At 38.4% G+C, this 16,482-nt stretch overlaps 1 protein-coding gene across 1 annotated transcript; it reads right to left on the reverse strand.

Moving 5' to 3' along the window:
• Nucleotides 1–10,433: 10,433 nt before the first annotated feature.
• On the reverse strand, nucleotides 10,434–12,731 carry LOC147566450 (uncharacterized). The gene is made up of 3 exons (XM_086652956.1): nucleotides 11,689–12,731; nucleotides 11,404–11,593; nucleotides 10,434–11,240 (listed from the first exon to the last, which is right to left on the reverse strand). The coding sequence occupies exons 1-3, from the start codon at nucleotides 12,118–12,120 to the stop codon at nucleotides 10,648–10,650; spliced, it is 1,215 nt and encodes a 404-aa protein (XP_086509082.1). The 5' UTR covers nucleotides 12,121–12,731; the 3' UTR covers nucleotides 10,434–10,647.
• Nucleotides 12,732–16,482: the final 3,751 nt, after the last annotated feature.

Raw genomic sequence — 16,482 nt, forward strand, 5'->3', positions numbered from 1 at the left:
TCGGAAGGATACATGATGGTGTTCAGATCACCTATAACTAACCATGGGGTTTGCTGGTCTGGAGAAACATTCTGAAGAGCTTCCCAAGGTTTGATCTTGTCTTTATTATAGGGGCAGCCATAAAATCCAGTTAGCAGTAACTTCTCATTTTGTTCCTCAAGATGCAGAGACACATGTATCATGTTCTGAGTGGCATGGAGCACAGTAAGGTCAATATCCGTTTTCCAAAAAAGAGCCAGGCCACCACCTTTGTTAATCGGCTCAACCGTAACCTTTTTATAACTTTTATGGAGATTGAGCAATCTATCGATGTTCATGTTCATGCATTTAGTCTCGGAGAGAAAGAGCAGATCTGGATTGTGCTCTTTAAGTAACGTCCAAAGGTGTTTCCGATTGAGAAAATTGCCACACCCTCGGACGTTCCAGGCTAAAATGGATAGGGGGCTCAGGTGGGGGTTAATGGAAAAGACAGGTTCCGGGTTTCTCAAAGGGGCTCGACCAAATGAGGTCATCCCGAGGTGCGCAAAGGCGAAGGCCCACCCACAGAAACGAAGCAACAAAGACAAAGAAAAACAAAGAGGCACTACCACAAAAAACTAAAAAGCACCTACTAGAAACAGGTCAGGAACAGATAAAACAAAAGGAGAAAGAGAAGGCACCCCTACTAGCTAGAGGCACCCTCGCCGAACACACCTAAAAGGACCCCCCAAACCACAAAAGGGCCCACAACTAACCTGGTACACTAGGCAAGAAAAGCAAAAAGGTGGGGACCGAGCCACCACACTACCACTCAAGTGGACAAAACGATTCTTGCGAGTGTACCAGGGCACCAACAAAATCAAACCTGCAACAAGAAAATACAAAAACACAGACCCAACAACCAAAAAAAACACGAGAAGAAACAGGATTAGGCAGGTGGTATAGAGGCACCCTCCGCCCCTTGAGCAGTGATCAATTCAAGACTCTGGGACAGCACATTGGACTCTTCGAGAAGGCTTCTTGATTCAGCATCATCCACCAGCCGGGCTCGAAGCCGTAGGGATTGAGTGGATTCGTCGGATGAACTGATGGACAGATGGGAGGAGCCGGGTCTAACTCTCTTGCCCGTGGTAGTGATCCGCAAACTAACATGGTTATGGTCTCTAACAGGGGATGGTGGGGGTGCCCTGAGAACTGGTTCTTCCAGCCTGAAATTTTGAGGGTCAACCTCGTCGTCCTCCATGGGCTCGTAACTTGAGTCATCCCCATCATCTGAGTGAGGGACAGGAGCTAGTACAGGGCATTGGCCGATAGGGTATTCGATGATACGGCAATTTTGGCAAATCGCCCCAGGGAATTTCAGGTAACTGAGATTAATGGAGCATTCCCTATCGGCAAACAGAAAGTTTATGACTGCAAGCAGCGGAGTTCTTACATCATAAAGGAAGTGCACTTTGATAACCTTATTGTTTATGAACCCTAAACTTCTGGGTTTGATTTCTATTATCTTTCCCATTCTCTCAAAGATCACATCCAGGTCTTCCTTGTTTTGGATGGCTAAAGGGAGTTTGTATAGCGTACACCACATCGGTTCGAAAAATAAGTCGTCCACATCCTCATTGAGAGGGAGATCCACTTGTTTAAGCACCAATAACCTCCCCCTCATAATCCAGGGACGGCCTGCATTAAGGGTGTTTAGAACGAAAAGGCTTTTAGGTTTGATGAGGAAAGTATTGACCGGACCCTCCACCTGAGAATAGAAACAGTCCCTAAAGAACACCGATAGTGGAAACAACATCCTCCTGATCTGCGCAATGGAGGTGTCTTCCGGGCAGCACCACCGAGCAACCCATCCCTGGGTTGTTTCTTGAAGTTCATGATTAACGGATGGTTTTTGGTACCTGAGAGAGAGACGGCCTCGAGGAGAGATAGCGAAATGAGTGGCCATTAAAGGTAGGAATGAGTGGAAAAAGGAGAGTCTGTTGGGAGTTGAAGAAGGTATGATAGTGAGGAGTTTAGAGATGATGTTGATGGAGGGAATAAGATCAAGGAGGGGGGTTAAAAAGGACGTGAAGAGAAGAGTCCAAAAGAGGCAATGATCACCTTGCATGCTCAAGGATTGATTGAAGCCAACCACCCGTCTAGTCTACTCGTCGGACAAGGCGAAAGACATCCGGAGAGACACAAAGACTCAGACAAGAAGAGAGAGAAGACGCAAAAAACACAATAGAAAACTGAAACGACACAGAGGAAAACCAATCAAAGCTAAGTATAAGAGAGAGAGAGCATTAAAGACCAAGAATACGAAGAGATTTTCTGATTACGTACCTTTGAATTCAAAGTTGTGGCGTGAGTGATAACTTTCTTGGGTCAATTGTTCACCTGCATTGAATAAACCTCGAGTTGATGCTCCACCAACGAGAGTGGTTCCTTCTTGAGGGCAGCACACCTGCATGCAAGTAATAATTAGGTGGGTGGGAGGTGCGCCGGCAACGATTGGGTAGAGAGATAATCACCGGTCTGAGATAGTGATTATCTTCTGCCGCAATTAAGATTGTTGAGTTTCAAGGTGGATTTTGAGTGATTTTCAAGGAAGATGGGTGCTCGGAGGTGAAGAGATTAGGGTTTATGCAACTAGAACAAGATTTTGCATGAAAGATATTGTGTGAGAAAATATTTAGCACATTTTCTCTTCACTTACAATCCATAACCAGGGCATATGCCCGATCTTCAAACTTTTTGTAAAGTCTTACTAAATAGACTTTTTTTTAGCATAAATTATTATGGTTACTCCATTTCACCATTTGTACTTCTAATTATCACCTCCTACTAAAAGAGAAGACAAAACAAAAGAACACTCACTAGAAAGAAAAAGAGAGAAGATGGATTATAAAGCAACATCAAACACATGATGAAAGTGCTGAAATTTAAACAATAAAGATATCATTTACTTTGAAAATGAAAAAGTAAAAGTTTTCTTCATATTGGCTCTGAATAATTCAATTCACATTATTTTATTTGTCTTTTGATTTTCCTAAAAGTACTTTCAAGCCACTCATTGCTTTTCTTTTAGTGCGGCAAATAGTCTAATGTTGGTTACTACCAAACAAACAAACTTAATTTATTGATGATTTGTTTATGGAGTATTTTTCTCTCTTTCTCTTCCCTATAGATCAGGGGAATTTGGGATTTTGAATATTATTAAGTGAATTAATTTACTCCTATACTCTTAACAAAAAAAAAAGAATTAATTTACTCCTATAAGATAACAAACTTATCTAATTTAGAGCATTTTTTATGCGACAATCAATATTAAAAACTCTGAATGTCATACTGTATTCGATTTTCAAAGTTTTTCTTAATCCTATCCAATAAAAAATCACCAAATAAAGTCATGCAATCAGGTGATATGTCTTGCTAAAATAAAGTCATACGAGTCAAACGATATCGACCAAACTTTGCAAAAAAGAAAAAAACCCTAACGAAAACTTCTATTCAAGAAGTGTTTGCCATATATAAAGTAATTTCTTACATAAATACACTACAAGAGAATCACATTTTGTCTCTCTTTCTTCCACTTGAGGCATTTCAAAGCCTTCATGTGCAAGTTATGAGCCCTAACTTTAAAAATACAAAAGACAGAAGAAAATGAAGGAGAGAAACAAATATAGGAGTCAACAGGGTTTAAGGGATATGAGCTTGAGTTTGTGAAATAAGGTCATGCTTTTAACTCTCAAGGGGTTTCGAAGTTTAAAGGATAACCTGTTAGAGTAATCGAATCCGTTTTCCAAAACAACGCAACCACCTCCTGTGAAAAGGTTAAACCTTTGAACGATAAACACACTCGAATATAACCGAGTGGAGGTGAAGAAGATGATCGTCTCGTTGATAACCGAGAGAGATGGAGAAGGGATGATGGTCTCGGGTATAACCGAGATGATATGTGACGACTCTCGGGTGAAGCCGAGTGTGATAGTATGGATACCCGGGTATAACCGAGAGAGAGAAGAATGGAGCTCTCGGTTGTAACCGAGGATGATTGATGATGATTAGTGAACAGTTGATCGTGAGAGAGGGAGAGAGAGAGCTAGGTAAATACCTTGTTTATTAATACTACAACTTGATTGATTACATTGTCTATGGAGATACATATTTATAGGTTTATAACTTAGGAGTCTTATAAAAACTAAAAACTAAAACTCTATCTTTATCTAATGTAATCCTAATAGAATTAGGATTATCTAATGTAATCCTAATAGAATTAGGATTAATGAAGACCAACCCACTCAGTTGTGACCGAGTGGAATTGACTCTCTAACACTCCCCCTCAAGTTAGAGCGGGAATGGAAGTAACGCCTAACTTGCCAATAATGTTCTTGAACGGTTCTGCCCCGAGTGGTTTTGTGAAGATATCTGCTAGCTGAGTATCTGAACTTGTAAAGCGCGTGGCAATGACGTTATCTTTGATCTTCTCACGAACGATGTGGCAATCGATCTCAATGTGTTTGGTACGCTCGTGAAAAACGGGATTATCAGCAATGTGGAGAGCGGCTTTGTTGTCGCAGTAAACTGTCATCGGGTCTGAGTGATCGATTCCAAAATCAAGTAATAAATACTTGAGCCATTGTAATTCGCATGTGAGGATGGATAAAGCTCGATATTCTGCTTCTGCCGAAGATTTGGCAACGGTGGGTTGCTTCTTTGATTTCCATGAAAGTGGGCTAGATCCCAACATTGTAAAATATCCTGTAGTTGATCTACGGGTCGAAGGACAACCAGCCCAGTCTGAATCACAGTAACCTGTAATATGGAGAGAGCTGTTTGCGGATAAAAATACTCCTTTATCAAGGGTACCTTTCAAGTATCGTAGAACGCGATGAGCGGCGTCTAGGTGTACCTGACTAGGTGTTTGCATGAATTGACTAAGGTTATTCACAGCAAAAGCGATATCTGGCCGTGTAACTGTTAAGTAGAGAAGCCGGCCAATAAGGCGACGGTAAACTGACGGATCTGACAATGGTGTACCGTCAGTGGGACGAAGGCGGAGTTTTTGTTCCATAGGAAACTCCGAAGGACGTGCAGCGGTCAGTCCAGAATCTTTTAGAATGTCAAGTGCATATTTTCGTTGACATAGAAAAATGCCTTGTGAAGAACGAGATACTTCAATACCAAGAAAGTACTGGAGACGTCCTAAATCTTTTAGTGAGAAAGCATTGTTTAGGAATGATTTTAACTGGGAAATAGCATGATTATTATTTCCTGTGATAATGATATCATCCACATAGACTAAAACATAAATCTGAGTGGAGTGGGAACGAAAAGTAAAAAGCGAATAATCGCTCTTAGATTGAGAGAAACCACGTTCGATTAGAACGGAGGAAAATTTGGAAAACCACTGACGGGAAGCCTGTTTGAGACCATAAAGGGATTTATGAAGGCGGCATACTTTAGACTCCCCCTTAGACGAAAATCCGGGGGGAAGTTTCATGTAAACCTCCTCATGTAGGTCGCCTTGGAGGAAGGCATTATTAACATCCAACTGATGGAGAGACCAGCCTTTAATGGCGGCGAGAGAAAGAAGAACTCGAACAGTTACTAGTTTAGCAACTGGAGCAAAAGTGTCATTGTAATCTAACCCCTCTATTTGGGTGTAGCCTTTAGCCACTAAGCGAGCTTTATAGCGCTCTATGGAGCCATCGGGCTTGAATTTTATTTTATACACCCATTTACAACCGATAGGCTTCTTGCCGGGTGGTAAGTTAGTAAGAGTCCATGTTTTGTTTTCTTCCAAGGCAGAAATTTCCTTGGCCATTGCATCCTTCCAATGAGAAGATTTCATTGCCTGGGTGAAAGAAGTGGGTTCGGTTGAGGACAAGACCGAGGAAAGAAATTGTTGATGAGAAGTAGAAAAAGAGTTGATGGAAAAGTAGTTTTCAAGTGGGTACTTGACGGTGGTGGTATTGGAGCAAACATAGTCTTTGAGGTGACTAGGTGGATGGCGTGACCGAACCGGTCTGCCGGAATCAACGACGGAAGAGTCGGAAGCGGGAACATCGGTCGCGGGCAGGGGCAGCGAAGGGACCGAGCTGGGATTGATGACAGGAGGTTCTGACGGCACCCCTGAAGTGGGGAGTCCGTCAGAATTTTCTGTCGGCACCCCCGAAGGGGAATTAAGAGGCCGGGCTTCCGAAGACGGGTCAGCAGGGGTGTCTGGAGGCACCCCTGAAACAGAGTCGGTAGCAGGGACGACAGGAACAGTAGGTTCATCGGTGAACCTGCTGCTGTCGGACAGTGAGTTGGGAGCAGACTCGTTAATCATCGGAAAATTAAAACTACCGTCGTCATCGATAGAGAGGGACGGGGATGGATCGGTGAGAGGAGGTTGTGCCGGAGGCGGAGAGGCCATCGGAAAGCGGTTCTCGAAGAATGACACATCTCGTGAGATAAAGATACGTTGAGTAGAGATATCGTAGATACGGTAACCCTTCTGTCCACTTGGATAGCCAAGAAAGATGCCGGCGGAGGACCGGGCGTCCATCTTGGTTTTTACCAAAGGGATACGGGCATAGCAAAGGCATCCGAATACACGTAAGTGTGAAAGATTCGGAGGAGCACCCATGAGAATTTCATGAGGGGATTTCCCATCAAGAATTGGTGTGGGTAATTTATTTATGAGATAGACGGCGGTTAAAACGCATTCTCCCCAAAAGGAAAGAGGGAGGTGAGCTTGAAGTCGTAAAGATCTAGCGACTTCAAGAATGTGGCGATGTTTTCGCTCAACAACACCGTTTTGTTGAGGCGTATAAGTGCAACTACGTTGGTGGGTAATCCCTTTTTCAAGAAACCAACTTTGGAGAGAATGATTCATGAACTCAGAACCATTGTCCGATCTAATTGTTTTTATCACACAATTAAATTGTGTATGAACGTAATTAGAAAAATTCCTAATTAGCATAGTAGAATCCGATTTAGAACTTAGAAGGAATATCCAAGTACAACGAGAAAAATCGTCAACAAGGGTCAAAAAATAACGACACCCGGAGGTGGAGGGAACCGGAAAAGGACCCCATATATCGGCATGAACTAACTCAAATATATGAGTGGAAGAAGTAGTGCTAGTAGGAAAAGGCAATCGACATTGCTTAGAAAGCGGGCATATATCGCACGACACTTTTTTCGATAAGAATTTAAAATTCATACATGGAAGTCTAGAATTAAAAAACTGAAAACGAGAAAAAGATGGATGGCCTAAACGGCAATGCCATAAAGAAAAAGACTCATGACTAGATGTATCTCGAACTAAATTGGAAACGGAAAGAATTTGACGCTCCGTGCGAAGGAAGTAAAGGTCGTCATGAAGACTACCATGCCCAATCTCCATCTTCGTTGTTCGGTCCCGAAAAAGACATAAGTCATTGTCAAATAAGACGGTACAACGAAGAGATTTAGAAATTTGAGATATAGATATGAGATTAAATTGAAAAGATGGAATATGAAGCACATCTTGTAAATAAAATCTATTGGAAAAATAGACCGAACCAATATGGAGAACCTTAACTCTTGATCCATCGGGTAATCTAACAAATAAATCCGGAGGAGCAAGAGAATAGGAAGAAAACCGTGATAAAACGGAACATATGTGTTTAGCGGCACCGGAATCAATAACCCAAGGAGGGTGAAAAGAAGAATAGTACTTACTTGTAAGATTGACGTGGGGGTCTTTAGTGGTATCGTGAACTTGAGAAGTTTCAGAAGCTTCGGGAGTAGTCATGATCAAAAAAAAAAAAAAAATAATGGCTCTTATACCATGTGAAAAGGTTAAACCTTTGAACGATAAACACACTCGAATATAACCGAGTGGAGGTGAAGAAGATGATCGTCTCGTTGATAACCGAGAGAGATGGAGAAGGGATGATGGTCTCGGGTATAACCGAGATGATATGTGACGACTCTCGGGTGAAGCCGAGTGTGATAGTATGGATACCCGGGTATAACCGAGAGAGAGAAGAATGGAGCTCTCGGTTGTAACCGAGGATGATTGATGATGATTAGTGAACAGTTGATCGTGAGAGAGGGAGAGAGAGAGCTAGGTAAATACCTTGTTTATTAATACTACAACTTGATTGATTACATTGTCTATGGAGATACATATTTATAGGTTTATAACTTAGGAGTCTTATAAAAACTAAAAACTAAAACTCTATCTTTATCTAATGTAATCCTAATAGAATTAGGATTATCTAATGTAATCCTAATAGAATTAGGATTAATGAAGACCAACCCACTCAGTTGTGACCGAGTGGAATTGACTCTCTAACACCTCCTTCTGTCTTTGGCCATTTATGTATCTTAAGTTGCTTATTTCATCAAAAAAAAAAATGTATCTTTAGTTGCGGAGATAGTTAGGTTTGTACAAGCTTACAGGCAAGTCACAACATTACCAAGGTCACAAATTTTATTTCGGTCTATCTGCAAATCTTTTGACTGCAACAAGAAGTTTGTACAAGTTTATACGGTCTTCCCTTCTGTTATTACTTTTATGTCTTTATATTTTCTCTTTTAAAAATAACTTACCCTTATAGTCAATATTCAACAAAAGGAAGTGTAACAAATTTCAACCTTTGCAAATGATGTGAAGCTTGATCTTTCATGGATTTTTTCTAACATTTATAGTCTCTTGTTTTTACATGTATTCTACATTTTATAGATTGATCCCAACTCTATTTTTGTTTAAGTGTAATCCCAGTAATTAAAAAATGTGACAAAAAGTACTCTTACTACACTTTCGTTCTTATTCTAGAAATAATTTTGGGGTTTTTGAGTTTACCCCCTCACCACTAATTGGTAATTGAATTTACCCCCCTCAATAATGGGTAATTGAGTTTACCCCCTTAGATTTACTATTTTTGACAAAGACACAAAAGTTGTGTTTGACGTACGTGAAATAAATGTGACTACTAAGGGCAATTATCCTTCAATATGATCCTCGTAGTTACTCCACCTTACTTTATTGTTTGATTTGGTCAGTAATAAGATTAGCAAATATTGATTTTGGTTGTCATTTATGATTTTATTATCCTATGCCAAACATGTCCTTAGTATATTTGCCAAAAATTATGAACTCAAGGAGGGTAAGCTCAATTACTGATTACTAAAGGGGGTAAATTCAATTACTAATTAGTTTTGAGGGGGTAAACTCAAAAAACCCAATAATTTTCGTAGAAATAAATACGTTATTGTTTAATAAGATCAACTGAAAGCTTCATCAAAAAAAAAAGAAACTGAAAGCAAAAGAAAAAGAGGAAAAATATTTCTGGAAAAGATAGTCTATTTGTTTCCTTAGGGCACCTATTTGATTTAAAGTTGGACTTTGGCCAAACCAATGGATGCCAAGAAACCAATATCCCAAACGTGCTATAAGAGTATAACAATAATAGTTGCTCACTTTAGTTTTAACTTTCCCTTTGGTCATGAAGAAAATCAAGCAGTCACGGAAGTGTTATACCTTTGAAATCAACTTGAATGAAAAACTCTACAAATAAATGTCTGTTTGAGAATTGAGATAGATTGCTTCTTAGGGTTTTAGCTTCAATCTTAAACATATGTACATCCAAAGTCAAGCCTAACATAAAATGAACGACTATTTCAACATAAAAAAAAACATAGAATGAACAACAATGGCATTTTCCTCCATCTCTATCTTTACTAATACGCAATTGAAATGCTGAGCTGACCATAGGCCGAATTGTGATATGGCCGGCCCCAATTGGTCGGCCATTTCTCTCTTCCGAATTGTGATATGGCCGGCCCCAATTGGTCGGCCATTTCTCTCTTCCCATGGCCTGACCAATTGAAACACGCCACGTCTCCGTTCATCCCCTAACTCCAAATTGCGGATCATTTAGTATTTCTTATCTTCAAAATGAAAACATAGGGAAGCTCCTATTCTAGTTTTTTTTTTTGTTTGTTGAAGGAGCTCCTATTCTAGTTGCCATTTTGGCTTAAAATCCTCATTTAGTGGTTGGTTTTCTAGAAGAGGAAACAACTGAAATTTTGGTTGGATCTTGAGATCAAAGGTCAACACTCATGACTCAACCAAACCACCCAAAAAAGAAATTCAGAAATACTAGAACATTGATCCCAAGTGAGAAGATTGTTAAGTCGGTGATCATCTAATTCAAAATCAATTTACAATGAGCGAAAAGACCTTAACATTATGTTCTTGGTTGCTGGATATCTAGTACGGGGAACTATTCTCACGAAGTTTAATACAAACCCCAGCCCTTCACCACACCGAAAACTATACACAAGTACATAAACATAAAACACTTAAAATTTGATCTTCAAAGATCTTAAGAACTTTGAAGATCGAATAAAAGGTCTGAACGGATAATCCCCACTTAGGGAGAGAGAGAGAAACAGAGTAATGGGATAAAATTAAGGAACTTAGGATATGAAGATAATCTGTTAACTTCATTGCTTTCTTTAACTTGTGAATTGTATTTAAAGTTTCTTCATTGAATCATACATTTATATACCCTTACTATTGAAAAACATGAAGGGAATTAATTTGTAAGCTGATTTTAAGTTTTCATATTGGAGTAATTTTCTTTTAACAATTCTAATTCTCTGGACAAAAAACAAGAAATCAAAATTTTAGGGTTTTGATTATTTGAGAACTGAAGCTAAACCAGTAACGATCTTACCATTTTTCTGAGTATTCTTAGGTTTGATTGCTGGTGGTTTCCATGGTAAATCAACAACCTTGATATTCTCTGTTTCATTACTAGGGTTTTCCTTTGCTGACGCAGATTCCCCCAAATTCACTTCTTTCTCCTCTTTCTCGACGATTAGGTCAAATTCACCAGAGAAATTCTTTGTCTTGATCAAACTTGAACTGCTTGAATTATCAAATTTTGAATTGGTTTCGATCTCTGAATTTGATTCTGTTGGCTTGATTGGAGAAGATGAAATTGAAGTTGTTCTTGAGTAAGGAGAAAGCCATTTAGCTCTTATATAATCAGATTTTCTCCATGGAGGTAAATGCATTCCTTTCTTCTTCAAACTCTGTTTTGCTGATTCAGAAACAATCGAGATAATTTGTTGAAGACGATCAGTTTTTCCGACGAAAATTGACGGTAGAAATTGAAGTATTGATCTGTAATTTTTAGTTGATCGAGCGATTTCGAATTCCGATCGAAAATCAATGTCAATTAGTAATCTATCACCATCAATGATCACATCAATATACTCATATTCTCCTGTATTGAAAAATTCAATTTAGGGTTTCCATTAATATATTCCTGTAAAAACGGGACTTTTATAGCAAATAATTAAAATCTAGTATTTTATAAGGAAAGAGAGCAAGAAGATAGGGTTTAGAGAGAGAAAGAGGATAGGGTTTAGAGAGAGAAAGTATTATACCAGCTGGATAAGATGAAGATTTCTCCCATCTAGATTTACAGATTGAAGCATCATAACCTAGAATCAAGAGTCCATCTGTGACGATTTTTCTGAAATCTTCTTTTCGTTTGCAATTCTTGTTTTTCTCTACGATTTTAGCAGTATCGGCTAAGAGATTTCTCTCAGAAATGCTAGGGCAAGGAACTAAACTCTGCTCAAAAACGAAAACCAGATCTTAATAATTTGATCTCAAAATCAAACAAATTTTGGAGATTTGAAGAGGAATTAGAGGCGGTGATAAATTACCTTGAGAATTTCATAAACATCGCTGCCTGATGAAGATGATCTGATTGAATCACCAAAATCACAGCAAAATTCAGATTCATCATCAGAACTATCAGTACCATTACCATTAAAGCAATTACAACTATTCCGATTCCATTTCGTTTCTGTTGTTATTGTTGATGATGATTTCTCATTATTTTCCTCCATGAAATTCTGCACCATTTTTGCCAAAATAACAGAGCTTGGCTCAAAATCTCCTCCTCCTGCATCTTTACTTGACTTCGTTTCACCAAGCCCTAGTTTTTCTGCTGGTGAAATCCTCAGAACATTCGGAAACTGACGTTCAAATAATCTCTTAATTCTTGATTTCACTACAGGTTTTGTTGAATCGTTTCTGATCGATCCATTTGATGTTTCCGATTCGATCGGTTGAATCTTCATCTGGAAAGGCATGGAAGAAACAAAATTTCCTTCTCTTTCCACTTCGATTCAGATAACAGAAATCAGTAAACCTAGATTTTATCAGATTTGTATTTGGTAGATGAGCGAAATTCATACACATTAAACAATTCTAAACAACAAAAAAGAGCAATTGATAACTTTGTTTATCAGATTATTATTGTTATTATAACAGTTTGCTTGTGATTAGAGAAAGAAGAACAGAATAACTAATAAAGTGTTTTAGTAATGTTTGGTTAGGGTTTGGTAAAAAGGTTCCAGCACCGGTGAAAAAGACAATTGAGTTAGAAGTTTTGGGGGAACACAGATATGAATAGAAGGCCGGATTATTCTTCATTTCCGGCTATCATTGTTCAATTACTAGTGTATATAGCTCCGGCGATGTAAATGAAGGCGAAGAGAGAGAAAGAGGGGATAGAGTGAAGTGAAGGAAGAGAGAAATTGAGAAAGTTCTTTGGGTTGTTGTCTGAGTAAAGGACAGAGGGAAGTTCAGACGGGGCTGTGGTTGCTTTTATAAAAAAAAATTGAGGAGTGACTGGTAAAATCAAAGGTTAATTAATTCTGTTTTCGCCCCCAATTTGTGATCAACTCACAGTTTTGGCCACAGAAGTGTCCGAGCACCCAAAAGCCAAAAAGATTTCGATTTTTTCGGATCTACCCTTATGGCATTTCTGTAAATATATTCTTTTGCTTTCTTATCCACCTCACGTGTCCTTTTCTCCTCCACTTCACTCCTTCTCTCCTTCACTCTATCCTTTCCTCTGTCTCTAATGACTTCCAACAAAACAACCTGTTCAAAATACCCTTCCTCTACTGCTTAAAATTTTCGAGTGTAAACCCATTTGTAGAAGGTGAATAAATCGGAACCCTTGACCAGATAAAAGAAATTTGCAAGGAAGAACTCATGTATCCTAACTCTTCTTTTGCCAGGGTTAGATCTTGAAAACCCTAGTCTTCTAATGCTAAATAAATAACAACATGTACAGAGAATCCTTGCTTTATGAGGTAGAGATCCAGTTTATTAATTTCAAATAACTGTCAGACACTTATGGAGGCCAAAGCAGTGAGTTTGTCACAAATTGGGGGTCAAAACAAAGGTAATCCTCAAATCAAATATGCCAAGTCGAGCTTCTACAGATCTCTATAACAAGAGAGAAGAGTATCTTTTTTAGGATATACCTACATATTCAATAACTAAAATTACACCTCCCAAATTTATCTCCAAAAGTTGAGATTATATCTGTTTAATTTCTCTTCAAACCCTCTTCAATGACGAAGATTACCCTCTTCATTTCTAGACGAAACCAGAGCTCTTGCGAAGGGGCTCATCCTCTTTCGCCGGAGAAGATAAAGTATAGAGAGAAGAGAATTAATTGAAAGTTAAAAAGAAGAGAGAAGAAGAAGAAGGAGGAAGAAGGAAAAAGAACAAAAAAAAATTATTTCAAAGATTGTTTGAAAATTTGGCCACCTGATGACTTTTTACCGACGACCATCTTGGGTTGAAGAAGGTGGGGTGGAGGAAAGAAGATGTTGAGGCGGGAGAAAGAAAATGATGAGGTAGAGAGGAAAGAAGTATGAGTTTGATAATTAAAAGAAAATTTTTAATTACAGAAATGTCATGAGGGTAACAATAGAAGACTAGACAAATTTTGGGCGCAAACCAAATTCCTAGGCACAATTGGTGCCCAAATTGAAGCACATACACTTAAGGAGACCAAAGAAATTGGTCACAAATTGGGGCCAAAAACAGAATTAACACTTTTTTGTTTAAGGTTCGGGCCATTCAAATCCCTGGAATCTCTACAATCTTCAATATTTTCTACTCTTAAAACTGGGGGTGATGTTAATGATGGTTTTGTTTAGGGTTTGGAAAATGAGTTAACGTCGTAATTAATGACGACATATAGATTTTGCAAATTTCCAATGTGCCTCAAATGTTTTGAAATTTTGCAGGGTTTATATGCTTTCACGACCCAAGGGTTCTCAAATTTTTTTTAGGTGGGACCTCTTATAGAAAATCAATCTGACATTTACATATACAGATTTTGTACCATTTATTCTGCGAGTTTTTTTAAAGCTTCCAACAAAAGCACAAAACCAATTTGACACGTAGTATAGATTTTGTACCATTTGTTTTTTGTGATGTATGTACTGAATGCTCTAACTTAAATTTATTTTCACATGCGCACCTTACATAACATTTTTATTAGAACTACGGGTTATACTCTCGTATTACGATACTACTACGTGGATGATCTGTTTGTTTACTGTGTCCACACTGGTCGTTGTTTTTGAGAAACAAGAAAGGTTTCTGAAAGAAAAGGTGGATACTAAAAAAAAAATCACCAAACGCACCCAAATTTATCTCCAAAGGGTATCCTTTTTAGAATATAACAAGAGAGAAGGGTATCTTTTTTAGAATATACCTACATTTTCAATAACTAAAATTACACCTCCCAAATTTATCTCAAAAGATTGAGATTATATCTGTTTAATTTATCTTCAAACCCTCTTCAATGACGAAGATTACCCTCTTCATTTCTAGACGAAACTGGAGCTCATGGAAGGGGCTCCTCCTCTTTCGCCGGAGAAGATAAAGTATAGAGAGAAGATAAAGAATTGAAAGGAAAAAAGAAGAGAGGAGAAGGAAAAAGAACAATTTTTTTTAATTCAAAGATCGTTTGAAAATTCGGTCACCTGATGACTTTTTACTGACGACCATCTTGGGTTGAAGAAGGTGGGGTGGAGGAAAGAAGATGATGAGGCGGGAGAAAGAAAAAGATGAGGTGGAGAAGAAATAAGTATGAGTTTGATAATTAAAAGAAAATTTTTAATTACAGAAATGTCATAACGGTAAAAATAGAAAATTGGACAAATTTTGGGCGCAAATCAAATTCCTAGGCACAATTGGTGCCCAAATAGGAAACCCAGGCACTTAAGGATAACAAAGAAATTGGTCATAAATTAGGGCCATAAACGGAATTAACACTTTTTTATTTAAGGTTCGGGTCATTCAAATCCCTGAAATCTTTACAACCTTTAATATTTTCTACTCTTAAAACTGGATGATGTTAACGATGGTTTTGTTTGGGGTTTGGAAAATGGATTAACGTCGAAATTAATGGCTACATATAGATTTTGCAAATTTCTAATCTGACTAAAAAGTTTTGAAATTTTGCAGGCCGGATTTATGTACTTTCACGACGCAAGGGTTCTCGAATTTTTTTAGGTGGAACCTCTTATAGAAAATCAATATGACATTTACATATCCAGATTTGTACCATTTATTCTGCGAGTTTTTTAAAGCTTCCAACAAAAGCACAAAACCAATTTGACACGTAGTATAGATTTTATACCATTTGTTTCTGATGTATGTACTGAACGCTCTAACTTAAATCTATTTTCACATACGCACCTTATATAACATTTTTAATAGAACTACGGGTTATTCTCTCATGCACTGGTCAGTGTTTCGGAGAAACAAGAAAAGTTTCCGAAGAAAAGGTGAAAAATTAAAAAAAATCATCAAAGGCACCCTAAGAGCACATGAGAGTGAAGGCAAAGAGAGAGAAAAAGGGGATCGAGTGAAGTGAAGGAAGAGCGAAAATGAGAAAGTTCTTTGGGTTGTTGTCTGAGTATAGGACAGAGAGAAGTTCAGACGAGGGGTCTGGTTGCTTTTATAAGAAAATGGAGGAGTGACTAGTAAATCACGGGTTAATTTCGTTTTAGCCCCCATAAGTGTTTGGGAGTTCGATTTGGCCCCCAAGAGAAACTCCAGTCCCAGCATGTCTTAGGCCGAAAAAACCATTTTTCACCCAAAATTTTCAGCCTCAGCTCAACCTCAAAAATTCAGCTCCAGCCTCAACCTCTCTTGAGGCCGAAAATTTGAAAATGAAATTTCCCAATTTACTTAATAAAGTTCAATTAAAAAAACATCGATTACAACTAATAATTGATTAAAAATTTAAAACTACTTAAATACGACTAAACAACAATTGAAAAATTAAAGATAACTAGAAGGGGTTTCTTGGGTCTCGTGGTTGACCGTTGAACCAAGCTTCTCGCGCTGCTATAAGCATTCGTGCACCATGTTCGTCGAGAAACCTAGCATCAATCCTCAATAAGTCTATCCCATATTGTCGGTTCTTGTGTTCCTTATCTGCTTGTAGATACTCCTGTTGAACCCGTAGAGTCTCTTGTTGAACCCGTACAGCTTCCATCAAAGTTGTTGTTCTCTGTTGGGATTCTTCATCTTTTTTTCTCAATATTCCTCATTTTGAGTTTTTGAAGCAGTAGAATGTGTGGATGGTTCTCCAACTCTTGCATTTGCTTTAGCTTGTTTACGTCCGATTATTC

This window comes from Eschscholzia californica, unplaced genomic scaffold (genome assembly GCF_041429995.1).
Source record: "Eschscholzia californica isolate CP2 unplaced genomic scaffold, dmEscCali1.0.p SCAF_1, whole genome shotgun sequence".
NCBI classification, from domain to species: Eukaryota; Viridiplantae; Streptophyta; class Magnoliopsida; order Ranunculales; family Papaveraceae; genus Eschscholzia; species Eschscholzia californica.

What these genes read in the sequence shown, in the direction of transcription:
- LOC147566450 (XM_086652956.1), bottom strand. Translation starts at nt 12,120, where the DNA reads ATGCCTTTCCAGATGAAGATTCAACCGATCGAATCGGAAACATCAAAT. An exon ending in ATGTTTATGAAATTCTCAAG is followed by an intron (nt 11,594 to 11,688) that starts GTAATTTATCAC and finishes GTTTTTGAGCAG; the next exon opens with AGTTTAGTTCCTTGCCCTAG. An exon ending in ATCTTCATCTTATCCAGCTG is followed by an intron (nt 11,241 to 11,403) that starts GTATAATACTTT and finishes TTTTCAATACAG; the next exon opens with GAGAATATGAGTATATTGAT.